Genomic DNA, 13237 nt, shown 5'->3' with positions numbered 1-13237 from the left:
CTGGACCTTCCCTGCCTCGAGGAACGAAGCTACATGCCGGGACCTGGCACCAGCCAGTGGGCTCATGACCACCCGTCTGCTTCACCCGGTGCCTGGCTCTGGGTGTGCGGTGTCTGTGTCCTGCTCGGGATTGGCCTCCCACGCCTAGGAGACAACCCATCCCCATCAGGACAGTGACACGGGGCTGACGGGGGAGGAAGGGCTCTGCGTGGGTCTGGGTGCAGGAGAGGACCGGACACCCGCTTCGCTGGGCTCAGAGCGCCAAGCCAAACTCACTCCTCTGGCTTCCCTACCCCAATGGACACAGGTAACCCCTTCCCTTCCCCCTGCCTAGTGTGCTCAATCCTGTTGCTCCCCGGGCTGAGGTGGAAGCTTCAGCGCTGTTGCTGTTTCCCCCAGCTGTCGGCGTGACGTGCTTGGCTCGACTCACGCTGGCAGTGAGCTCTGCAGAGCTGTAAGCTCAGTAGGGGGCACGCTGCACCTTGCCCTGAGGGGCCCCTCATCCCTTCATCGGGCCTCTCTGGGGAGCTGCCAAACCAATGATCCCGCAGGATTGTCCTGTGTCAAGGGGCTGGGGAGGTACCAGGATGCTGCGGTGCCTGGCTCTGGGACCATCTCTCGATTAGACAGGAAAGTGCCACACACAGGCCTTCCTGCCGGGTCACGGAATGGTCCCTGGCCCCTCGCCTGGGTGTGGGTGGCTCAGAAAGGGTGTTTAGATTCCCCGGGCCCTTGTAAACAAGGCCCTGCCGGTCTCCTCATTGGACACAACCCTGCCCTCCAATGGGGAGGTGGGGTTCTGCGGCCCTGCCAGCCTCCCCATTGGACATGGGGCTCTTCTCCACTGCCTGCCCTGAGCCACCCCACGGCCTCGCTGCGGGGCGCTGAGCAGTGCTGACTTCAGCCTCGGGAGGGGCTGCATTTCTGGGGTAGAGGGAGTGCTCCATTGGGCCTCAAGCGCTGCTGGGGGGAAGCGCTCCCGCTCCCCAATGGGAGAATTTAAATGCACAGCCTTTAAATGGCATCCATGTCATCCGTGTCATCCATGTCATCCGTTGACCCTCCCCTGGCCTGGCATGGGATGCAGCTCTCTCATCTTGTCCTCGGTTTCCCCAGCAGGGCGAAGGGCAGGACTTGGAGGGATGGCTGTCCAGAGGCCACAGGGCAGATGGAGCCAGGAAGCCCCCCAGCCTGAACCTGACCAAGCGTGTTCTGCCATGGAGCGAGCAGGTGAGCTGGGCAGGAAGGAGCAGGCGGGGTGAAAGCCATCCTCGCTGCCTGCGCGGGAGCTGTGGAGATGGGGCTGGGGGTGCAGGAGAACCTGTGGGATCACCAAGCAGCTCCTTCCCTCTGACTGATTCTGCCGGCTTGCTGGAGGGGAGCCCACCTGGAGGCAGCCTCCCTCTGAGCAAGCTCCCATCCGTCGTGATGGGCAGGCACTGGGACGGAACCAGCCTCCCAGCCAGGGCAGAGCAGAGGCCGGAGAATCCTTCATTCCCCATGTCTTAGTGTTGGAAACGTGGCCAGCAGACAGGCCCCCTTTGCGCTGCCCCCCAGCAGCGCTGTAGCAAGAGCAGCTCAGCTCAGAGCTCAGCAAAGGGGCCAGGCAGCCAGAAACCTGGGCCAGGCATCTGCCTAATGAGCTCATGCGGCGCACCAGCAGCCATGGGGCGGGGGCTGCAGCTGGGAGGGGCTCGCCGAGAGCTGTTCCCCGGGTGGAGGCTGTTTTGATCACACCAAGGGGCTGCATCCCCAGTGAGTGCAGGGAGGCCAGGCTGCTGTGCCACATGGTGGGCCCTGCTCTGGGGCCAGATCCAATTACTTATTAGGCACCCTGGGAGGTTGGTCCCATCCTGCGATGCATTGGGTATAGCGAAGCCCCATCGCATGGGCATTGGCTGCCGCCCTGGGGTGTGGGGCCTCTGCTGGGAGCTCCTAGAACTTGAGGAGCTCAACTGGGGCTGCAGGTCAGCGTGGTATGACCAGGTGGGACGCTCCGGCTGGCGTCTCCACAGACACCCCAGTGCCATGGGAATGGGTGTCACCTTGCCAGTTTCTGCTGCTCCTAAGTATCATGCTTTTAGCACTGAGGGTCCCATGACAGCGGCCACCCCACATTCACAGGAGAGGAGTTGCCAAAATACAAAGCCAGAAGGGAAAGAAATGGGTGTTAATGGTGGAACAGTCCCTGGGTCCCTATTCAGCAGACCCATGACGGGATGGGGCAGCCGGTCAGATTCTGGAGGAGGTCTGATCTCTGGAACTTGAGCTGTCGCAGGGCATTTAGGGTATGATGCAAGGCCTGTTGCCAGCAGCTTGGCTTTCTCATCAGCTGGGGATCAGCTGTGCTTGTGGGCAAGGGCATCATTTATGGGGGGCTGTGTGGGGTAGTAGCTGCATGCCCTGACTCCAGAGGCAGTTTTTAAATGCTACGGAGTTTGAGCTGCTTGCAGCTTTGATTTTGGGGCAGGGAGTTTGTTATAAAAAGAGGAAGGCGGAGTGATTAAGAATAACAAAAGGCTGGGCAGTCCAGTAATTGATGGATCGTTAGATCATCATGAAAACATTGCCAGGTACTCCGCTTAAAAGACAGGGTGAAAAAAGAGTAGGAATGAGTGTTGTGCTGCAGGGATCTGCATTGGGATTACTGTGTTAAATGTTCTTGAAAAATGGGTGAACAGGGACTTATCCAGTGCTGACTGCAAAGAGTTACAATGGGATCTCACAAAGTTGGGTGATTGGGCAACAGAAAGGCAGATGGAATTCAGTGTTGATAAGTGCAAAGTAATGCACGTGGAAAAATATAATCCTAACTATAGATACAAAATAGCTGTTACCACTTAAGAAAGAGATCTTGGAATCCTTGTGGATAGTTCCCTGAAAATATCTGTCTAATGTGAAGTGGCCATCTAAAAACTTAAAAGCTAACAGAATATTGGGAATCGTTAGGGGTGTGTCTAGACTACAGATTTTTTTTGAAAAAAGTGGCCTTTTTTCAAAAAAACTTCCCCTGCATCTAGACTGCTACCGCGTTCTTTTGAAAGTAAATTGAAAGAACATGGCAGTTTTTTGACCCGTTTTATGAGGAATAAAGTGCTCTTTCGAAAAAAGGCGCTATGTAATGCAAACTGTGCTTTTTCCAAAGAGAGCATCCAGACTGCCTGGGTGCTCTTTCTCGAAAAGGCGGCTTGCTTTTTCGAAAGTACTGGCTATAATCTAGATGCTCTTTTTCAAAAGAGGCTTGCAGTCTAGACATAGCCTAGGAAAGGAATAGATAATAAGACAAAATACCACATTGCCTCTACAGAAAGTCATTGTATGCCCACATCTTCAGTACTGTATGCAGATCTGGTCAACCCATCTAAAAAAAGATACGTTGTATTTTGAAAAGGTACGGAAAGGGCAACAGAAATGATTAGGGGTAAGGAACAGCTTTCATGGGAGGAGAGATTAACAAGACTGGGACTTTTCAGCTTGGAAGAGAAATGACTAAAGGGTGGGGGGATATGTCAGAGGTCTAGAAAATCATGAACGGTGTGGAAAAATAGAATAAGGAAATGTTATTTATTCCTTCACTAACAGAACACAAGAAGCTGGCCCAATTAAATATATGGGCAGCAGATTTAAAACAAACAAAATAAATCATTTGTTCTCAATCAACTGGTGGAACGCTTTGCCAGGAGATGGTGGAAAAGCCCAAACTATAACAGGGTTCTAATCAGAGCAAAATAAGTCCAAGGAGGGACAGGTCCATCGATGGCTAGTAGCCAGAATGGGCAGAGATGGTGTCTCTAGCCTCTGTTTGCCAGAAGATGGGAATGGGTGACAGCGGATGGATCATGAGGATGCCTCTTCTATTCATTCCTTCTGAAGCACCTGCTATTGGCCACTGCTGGAAAACAGGATACAGGGCTAGAAGGACCATTGGTCTGACGCAGAGTGGCCATTGTGATGTTCTTACATAGAGCTGAAGTGTATCTGCCCCCTGCTGTAACCCACTAGACCCCACTCCCCTTCCTGAGCTGAGATAGAGCCCAGGAGTCTCTCTCCCCCCATCACAGTATGCACAGGTGCCCCCCCCCCAATCTGAAATGGCGCCCCTGCCTTTGGGGAGCATGGTGGGGGCTGTAGACGAGGGATTTGTCCTGATTTGAGCCACTAGCGCTGTGGCCACATGGCACCCTGGCGAGCGCTCAGGACTGGCTGACGGCAGAATCGGGGCTAGGGAGCTGGTGTGGGTTGAACTGAAACTGATCTTCCTTTGAGCTGGCAGTGGCGTGGGCTGGCTGTGGAGCCGGGCAGGAAACGTGTCGTACTAACATGCCACAGCCCAGAAAGACAGCAGCCTGCACCCATGTTTCCCAGCGAGCGCCACCCAGAGCAGGGGGCCATATGTTACTAGCGCTGTGTGCCCCCTTCCCTTCCACAGCCCCTCAGCTCTCCCCTCTGGCTCGCTTGGCCATGTGCAGCTCAGAGCTGTTTCATGGGGTCGGACCCGGCACCATAGGCCTCCCGATGGGCGTGGCCTTTGGCCCGCGAGGGGAGGTAGCACGTGGCACCTGGGGCCCCGTCCGGGATGTGCTCTCATTCCCTCGTATTCCGTCGGCAGAACAAGGGGAAGGCGAACCTGCATGTTTTCGAGGACTGGTGTGGTGGGGCCGTGAGGCACCTGAGGAAGAACCTGCACTTCCCACTCTTCCCCCACGTGAGTACAGAGCCCTCGCTGGGACAGGGCCGCACTACCCCTACCTCCCCCGCATCGCCTCCCCTGCGGGGCGCTGGCTGGTCTGCTCTGGCCATGACCTTCATTGCTGCCAAAGCGCTCGGTGTCCTGAGGGCCTGGTCCCAAGGCCATTGCAGTGGAGGGAGCTTGTGAGTTGGGGCTGCCCTAGGGACTTGACCCTGGAGAGAGAATTCCCAGGTCTTGCTGCGGCCCGTTTCCCTCCATGCAGGGGATCAGTCTGGGGCCTGCTCACGCCCCATGTGCGCTGGCCAAGGTGTAGAGCTGAAGTGGGCGCTGGACCCAACCCCTGGCGGCAGAATTTCACCCTCACTGGGGAGCAGGGTGGGGCTGTGGGACATGCTCCCCTGCCTCACCCACAAGCATGGGTGCTAGTGCGACATGGCCAGGCCTGAGTGTGACCCGTCCCTGTGCTCTCTCCCTCTCGTGCTGGCCTGGGCAGACCCGCACCACGGTGAAGAAGCTGGCTGTGTCGCCCAAGTGGAAGAACTACGGGCTGCGAATCTTTGGGTACATCCACCCCTTTAAGGATGGTGAGCATCTCCGTCACCCCTGTCCCTCTCCCCCCTCAACAGCTGGGCTGGGAGGCTGCACAGAACCGCTTCCTCCTGCCTTTTGCCCTTGCCTCCTCCACCATGGGGGGGAGAGACGGCCTGAACCAGGCAGCCTGGCCCCAGACACTAGCCTGCTGTGGATTCCCCTCGCCATGGCCAGAGTGGCCAACGCAGCCTAGATCTCCCCCTGCTGCAGCCAGAGCTGCCTGGGCAGCCAGACCCTGGAGCTCTTCTTCCCCCACACACTTCTGCTGTAGGCCCACCCCAGAGCCCGCACCCCCAGCCAGAGCCCTTGCACTCCAACCCTTTGTCCCAGCCCTGAATTCTTCAGCACTAACTCCTCCCCAGAGCCCGCACCCCCAGCCAGAGCCCTCATGCTCCTACACCCCCCCATCTACCCCAGCCCTGAGCCCCCTGTCACACTCAGAACCCATTGCCTCACTCCCACCACATGAATTTTGTTGTGCACACCAATAGGAAGGTGATGTGTCACATACCACATGCGCATTGGTGCACATAATAAAATTAATTCTGCTCAGGGATGGGAAAAATGAGCAGGAACCCTGATCCAACCCCCACCCTCCAGCCTGGATGGCTCTGGCGTAAGGCATAGTGAGAGCAACCTCCAACCCCTCCTGGGACAACAGCGTAGCCCCAAAGTGTGCTGGCAGGGACCCCTAGCACAGTGAGTTACACGGGTGTCACTGACTCAGCCACCGTCTCCACCCCACTTCCCCTTTGTCCTGCAGTACGGAGAATGTCCCTCATCCCTGCTACCTGCATTTCTTCTGCATCATAACTTGGAGGTCCTCTTTGGGCAGCTGCTGCTGCTTTGCCTCATTGTTGTTCTGGTCACCCCATCGCAAAGAAGGCATATTAGGGTTGGAAAGGGTTCCGAAAAGGACAACAAATATGATTAGGGGTCTGAAATAGCTTCCGTATGAGGAGAGATTAAAAAAACTTGGGAAAGCTGTGAGTAAGAGGGATACGCTAGCTGTGTGCAACATAATAAAAGGTGTGGAGAAAGTGCATAAGGAAGTGTTGTTTCCTCCTTCCCATAACACAAGAACCAGGGGCCACCGAAAGGAATTTATAGGCAGCAGGTTTAAAACAGACACAGGAAGTATTTCGTCACACATTGCCCCGTCAGCCTGTGGAACTCCTTGCCAGGAGATTTTCCTAAGGCCGAAAGTGTGGCTGCCGTTCCTGGAAGCTCAGTCCATCAGTGACGATTAGCCAAGATGGTCAGGAATGCAACCCCATGCCCTGGGAGCCTTTGACTGCCTAAAGCTGGGGAAGGAGCACTCGATAATTGCCCTGTTCTGTTCCTTCCCACGGAAGCACTTGGCACCGGCCGCTATTGGAAGACAGGATACAAGGTGGTGAACCATTGTCTGACTCACTCTGGCCGCTCGTATGGCCTTGTGCTAATGGCAGTGTTCTTCCTTGCCCCACAGGGGACTTCCAGTTTTCCGTAGCATCAGATGACAACTCGGAGTTCTGGCTCAGCTCTGATGAGATCCCAGCCAATGCCCGGCTGGTGGCATTTGTGGGCAAGGTACAAATCCTCTCTCAATGACTCCTCTGTTCTCCCCTCCACCCCCGGCTTGGAAACACTCAGCCTATGCCGGAAACTCTCCGGGGCTCACCCCTCCAGGTAGCAACACTGTTATCCCCCAGCTAATCATACCATCTGCTGGGAGAGGAAGAGCCCATATCCCCAGTGCCTTGCTGGGATGCTAAAGTACAAATGCAGCCAGAATAATTCCCAATGGGATCCTTGGAAAACATGAGCAAGACCAGCGTGCGATGCATCATGAGTAGCTGTACAGGTGCTGTGTCCTGGCAGCAGCCCTGCAGCACTGACCCCAAACATTTCCCTTAGAAATGTCCCGCACACGTTGTGGCTGAAATGTCTCTGCCTTGCTCTGATCCAGGAGAGTGAAGCTAAGTGAATAAGGAAACTCTGGGGACAGGGAAGCTTTTCTCCCACCCCCTAGAAAGATTTGGGGCATTGCCCTTTAATAACTGTCCGGCAGGCTTGGATTGGAAATCGTGTTGTCGCTTGGCTCAGGCTACGCATTGCTGCCCTGGGGAGATACATGAGGGAAGGAGCAGTTGGAAGCTCATGGGAACGGGTGTGAGATGCACAAGCAACTTTTTTTTTCCCCAAATCTTTTCTTAAAATCTCACCTCCATCAAAATGGCTCCAAAACAGCCAGGGCCCCTGTTGATGATACCAGAGGTGTGGGCTTGGCTGATGTCCTAGGAACATGGGAACAGCCAGGTTGTTTTAGATCATGGGGCGTGCTAGTCCAGTGTCCATTCTGCAGTAGAGGGTGCTTCTGTGTAAGGTGCAAGAACCCCATAGTAGGCTGATGTGGGACCATCTCCCTCCTCACCCCTTAATGTGAGACCATCTCCCTCCCCTCTCCTGGTCCTAATTTCTATCCATAGTGATCAGTGTACAGCCTGAAGCCCTTGTGCACGTGCAAAGCCAATGCTCGGCCATGCTCGTCTATGAGCCAGGGGAGGGGAGATTCAGCTGTCCCGGTGAGCATGGCAGGCCGGAGCTGCTGCCAGCCAAAGTGTTGGGGGCCTGGAATGGTGTCTGCTGGCTCTCTGGGGAGTGAGAGCTGCTTGTGGCGATGCTACCTGAGCCTGCGTGGCAGCCCTGTCCGTGACACTCATCCCGCATGGAGCTGTGGCAAGGCAGAGCCAGCGGGGAAGCTGGCATCCTGGCAGTGAGCTCCCACGGGTGCAACACTGAGCAAGGAGGGACCATGAGCCCTGGCTGGTTCGTGGGCCTTGCCTGCGCACAGCTCGCTGGTGGTGCTAATAAAGTACCTAGGGAGCGGGCACGTGGAACACCAAGTCCCCTGGGTACTGCCTCTGTGGCTAGTGGTCCCTGGTCCCGCCAGGGCGCTTTCTCGTAGCTGGTTAGGACTAGCTCTCATGCCTCTCTCTCTCTTTCTCACCAGCTGGGCTCTGAGTGGACAGCTCCGGGGGAATTCACCAAGTTCAGCTCTCAAGTCTCCAAACCCATCCGGTAGGTGGGACCCTCCTTGCGCCTGCTTGGTCCTTTCCGTGCCCAGTGTCGTCTCCAGCAGGGTCACAGCAGCATGGGAGTGTGACCCTATGGGGCAGTGTGTGGCTAGCAACCCCCACCTCCAGCCTCACCCCTTTGTTTTCCCTGTCACCTCTGTCCCCCTCCCATCTGGCCCTGCTTCCCTGCCCCTTGTGTCTCTCCCACACACCCACCCACCACTGTTGTGTTAGCGAGTGGTTCCTCTCCTGCCACCCACGCTGCTTGTCGACATGGTTCAGCTGGAGCTGACAGCTCTATTCTGGCTTGTCTCTGCCCGCTTCGTCAGCTCTCTGTCATGCAGCGCATTAGCGCCTGGGCTGGGGGCGGGGGCTTTCCCTTCCGCTCCGTGTCACAGCCGCGTTCGCTCTCTTCTGCGCTGCAGCTCCCGGGGCTGTCGGCTCTCATGGCTCAGCCCCAACATCTCTGGCAGCATCAGGTGCTACACAGGTAGAACTCAGGGATGTGGGCAGCTGTGCTCAATAGGAGGGTCTGTCCTGGGTTAGGCACTGGGCCCTGGTGCCCCAGCATTACTTGGCCCTTCCTCCCTGTGCTGGCTCTCTCGGGCATGCTGGTAGAGAGGGCAGAGACAGCAGCGCTGAGCACACAAGAGTTCTCCCACAGGGCTCAGGATTCTGTGCCTGGTCTGCCAAGCAGGCTGCTGGGAGGGTGCACTCAGCATGCATGTCCAGCGTCCCCCTCTGGCAAGAATGCAGGAGGAGCGAGCCCAGCAAAAGCAAGAGGGAATCTGTCCAAATGGAGAAGGGACTCTGAGGACTGAGCCTCCCAAACCAGGCCTGGCCATGGGCCATGCAGGCAGCAGGCCAGCACCACCAGGGCTGTGTCTAGACTGCATCCCTTTTCCGTAAAAGGGATGCAAATTAGACATATCGCAATTGCAAATGAAGCGGGGATTCCTCTTAAAATGAGGGATAAGGGATCTTTCGGAAAAGGCTTTATTTTCCAAAAGATCCGCGTCTCGACTGACACTTTTTTCCGTCAAAGCTCCGAGCCGGAAAAAAGCGGCAGCCATTTTTATGCTAATGAAGCGGGGGAGATTTAAATCCCCGCTTCATTTGCAATTGGGATATGTCTAATTTGCATCCCTTTTAAGGAAAAGGGATGCAGTCTAGACACAGCCCAGGTGTGTGGTTCTTCCCTTCTCTCATAATGTCATCTCAGTAGATCTCCCTGTGCCCTCTGCCAGTCCTGACAGCAACACAGGCAGGGCCAGATAGAGGAGGACCCAGGCCCTGCTAGTCTAGTATCCTGTGGCCAGCACAAGATGCTGCAGAAGGCGGCGCGTGCAGGAAACCTCTCCGTGGGCAGATGCAGGCTAATCTGCCCCTAGGAATGTTTCATCCTAACCTCTAATAGCTAGAGGTTGGCCTGAGCCTGAAGCGGGATATTTCTCCTCCTTTCCAGAGCCCTCTCTTTCAGTGGTAGATCTTTGTGTAGTCTGGGGATCCACATACAAGCCCCGTCTCTGTCTTGCTAAGTGTTTGGCCTTGATGACACCCTGTGGCAATGAGTTCCACAGTCCAATGCTGCTGGGTCGGTCTCATTATTCCTGCGTGGTGGCAACCCTTCCCCTGTAGTAGAGTAGTTTGTAGAGCATGGTCTGTCCCCACAGAAACTGTACCACTGCTGAGGTAATAAAGCTAAGGGCTTAGGGGTATTTACCCCTCTTCTTCCAGACCAGGTTGCTTTAGACCAGATGTTATTGCCCTCACTCTTGTGCAGTGCTTGGCTCCAGCCTGGGCTTTCCCAATGAGGGGATGTCTACACTACCCCGCTAGTTCGAACTAGGGGGGTAATGTAGGCATACCGCACTTGCAAATGAAGCCCAGGATTTGAATTTCCCGGGCTTCATTTGCATAAGCAGGGAGCTGCCATTTTTAAATCCCCGCTGGTTCGAACCCCGTGCAGCGCGGCTACACGGGGCTCGAACTAGGTAGTTCGGACTAGGATTCCTATTCCGAACTACCGGTACACATCCTAGTCCGAACTATCTAGTTCGAGCCCCGTGTAGCCGCGCTGCACGGGGTTCGAACCAGCGGGGTTTTAAAAATGGCGGCTCCCCGCTTATGCAAATGAAGCCCGGGAAATTCAAATCCTGGGCTTCATTTGCAAGTGCGGTATGCCTACATTACCCCGCTAGTTCAAACTAGGAGGGTAGTGTAGACATACCCTGACTGTGCAGTGGGAGGGGGCTAAAGCACACCCCTCTCCAAGAACAAATGCACCCTGCCGCTTGCCCACCTGACCACCCTGGGACGAGACCAGAGTCCCACCCCGTGTCCCTTCACTCTGAAGGCTTTGGGCATGCGCTGCTGCTCCCCTTGCGCAGATGATTAGCTGGGGACAGCGTGAGTCTCTTAATCTAATTAGGATGGCAGTGAAAAAAAAGGGAGGGAGGGGAGTGTGGGTGGCAGCAGCCCTCAGGTGCACAAGCCACACACCATTACACCCAGCCAATTGGAGGCCAGCCAGCCTGGAGCCATGATAGCGAGATCTCCTGGGGTCCACTGGAGCTCTCACAGGAAATTAGAGCAGCGGGTTGCATGCAGAGAGAGCCGCTGGAGGCCAATGGTTCCTGGGCAGTGCTTTCTGGCGGTGCTTCATAATGTGCACGCAGCTCTGTTCTCACAGGGACTGTGCCAGGCCCGTGCTACCCCTGGGTAGCTCTGAAGTGCCCCTCAGTCCAGACCTGCCACCCTCTGCTATCCCTGCGCCAGGCCCCACGCAGCTCTGCCCACGTTGCCAGCTCCTAGCCACCGTGTCCCCAGCTACTCCAGCCCAGCCCCACTTGACAGAGGCTGCGAGCTTGGCAGCCTCCCTCTTTGAGAAGGCAGATGAAATCTTTGTGTCCCAGGGCACACTTGGCGTCACCCAGAGGCCTGTGGGTTCCTGGAAGTGAGAGAACAGGCCAGCCACCTCTGCACCGCTCCTCACGTGAGGTGTTCCTCTGCATCGCACCCTCCTGCAGTCCCTGTCTGCCACCACAGACTCTCCCAGGCAGCATGGAGCACTGGCATTGGGGGCCCTTAGAGTCCTTTCTGGGGTCTGCTGCTCTGCCCCATGCCCTAATCCCCCTCCCCTGCCTGGCACTGGAGCTGCTGACGCACAGGCCCTCAGAGGCTTTTCACGATGGGTCACCAAAAGCCAGTTGGAAACAGCGGCGTCCAGCTCTCTGTCTGCCCATTTCCCTGTCAGAGGGGGGCAGGTTTCTAGATGGTCTCTTCCCACCCTTGTGTTTAACTCCCAGGAACTGGTGCTCCCAGGATCATCATGCCTGGCCGCTGTTTGGTTGCTAAGGGGCTGGGGCCAGCAGCCCCCTCTCCTGTCCGTGGGGTATCTCCGGGCCCTAGGACAGTGGGTGGGCTAGGAGGTGCCCTGGCTAATGCCTAAGCTTCCCAGTCAGCATCCCCAGAGCGGCGTGTCCCAGAAGTTTAGGGCCTTTGCGCTGCGAGCCGGGCCTGAGCCCGAACGCGCACATCCAGGCAGGATGGGGTTACCATGGCAGCGTGTCACACAGCCCCCCAGGAGGTGGGGAGGGGGCGTTTGGCTCACTGCTGGGGACTGACAGGCAGCCCAGAGAGAGCAGCAGGCTCAGCCCAAGCTTTGCCGTCTCCTGAGGGGAGCTGTCAGCGACGCTGTCTTCCTCATCCCCTCCTGCGTCCTCGTATCCTCCCTTCCCTCCTCACCACCACACACACACCCTGACCCTGCTCCCCCACAGCGGTTGTCTGCAGAGTGCCTGCAGCTTGAGAGCAGCACGTTGTATTTCCACTCACCGTATCCCCGGGCCCAGAGAGGAAACAACACGTCAGTCTGCCCCACACGGGCTGCAGGAGGGGCAGGGAGGCTGAATCCCAGGCACAGGCGCTGGCCATATGAGAGCAGAATCAGTCACTGTAGTATGGCAGCAGTGGGTTCCCCACCGCACAGGTGCCAGCTAGCGAGGGTATCCGTGCTGGAGAAAGCTGGGATTGCCTCCTCCGTAAGCTGGGAGGTGTCGGGGTGAGCAGAAAGGCAGGAGCAGAAGGCTTTTGGGGGAACGTATCAGAGTCCCGTGGCATTGGTGGTACTTGGGCATCTCCCAAGCTCTGCATGGCTCAGCAGAGCAGGCTGGGATGATCCACATGGGACCCTCTGCCGTAGGGGCAGTGCAAGGCTCTGCGGGGGCCATCATGGGAAGGCGGGGAGGAGAGCTGGGCAGCAGGCACTGCGTGAAATCCCATCGGCACCTGTTGGGCTAGCCCTGCCTGCATGTCCCATCTGGGAGAGGTCTCTGCCTAGGGGGTGGGGAGCTGAAACAATGTGGCAGGCCCTGGCAGTGCAGACGAGGGAAGTGCCTGACATGCTGATCTCCCTGCTGGCCACAAAGCCCCTCGGCACGCTGCTGCCGCCGTCTCCAAGTGCCGGGACTGCCCTGCACCCAGACACCAGCCTGCTGGGCTGGAGGGTGGTGGGCTAGAAAGCCCTGGTTGAGATCTCCGGTTCCTAACCAGCCTCTCTCCCTCTCCTGCAGCCTCATGTCCTCCAGACGCTATTACTTCGAGCTCCTCCACAAGCAGGATGATCGCGGGTCGGACCATGTGGAAGTAGGCGTGAGTAACCTCTGGTTGGTCCCTGCCGGGCTCGCTGTATGATGCTGGCTTTGCTGGGCCCTGGCTCTCCTCTGCATGGGGCCCAGACGCTTACCCTCAGAGGGCTGAGAGCGCGTCCCCCCGTGGCCTCCGGCCCTAGCCGGGCTCTGCTGCTTTCCTCTCCAGAGCCTTGTCTTAGGTCTGTTTCCAGCGTGAAGATTTGCCAGAGGAGAATGGGGGAACCTGCAAGTGAAACCTCCCCTTC

The 13237-nt window shown here is 56.9% G+C and overlaps 1 protein-coding gene across 1 annotated transcript in view; it reads left to right on the top strand.

Annotated features, from left to right (window-relative positions):
- Positions 1 to 13237, top strand: part of B4GALNT4 (beta-1,4-N-acetyl-galactosaminyltransferase 4) — a 120295-nt gene that overhangs the window by 77013 nt on the left and 30045 nt on the right. Inside the window, exons 3-8 of the mRNA XM_006131669.3 lie at positions 1117 to 1230; positions 4610 to 4705; positions 5184 to 5274; positions 6753 to 6853; positions 8277 to 8344; positions 12915 to 12993. Coding sequence (XP_006131731.2) covers positions 1117 to 1230; positions 4610 to 4705; positions 5184 to 5274; positions 6753 to 6853; positions 8277 to 8344; positions 12915 to 12993 — 549 coding nt within the window. The remainder of the gene's footprint in view (positions 1 to 1116; positions 1231 to 4609; positions 4706 to 5183; positions 5275 to 6752; positions 6854 to 8276; positions 8345 to 12914; positions 12994 to 13237) is intronic.

Source organism: Pelodiscus sinensis, chromosome 4 (genome assembly GCF_049634645.1).
Source record: "Pelodiscus sinensis isolate JC-2024 chromosome 4, ASM4963464v1, whole genome shotgun sequence".
In the NCBI taxonomy this organism is placed as follows: Eukaryota; Metazoa; Chordata; order Testudines; family Trionychidae; genus Pelodiscus; species Pelodiscus sinensis.
The sequence above is the reverse complement of the archived record's forward strand: the minus strand, read 5'-3'. Positions and strand labels throughout refer to the sequence as shown.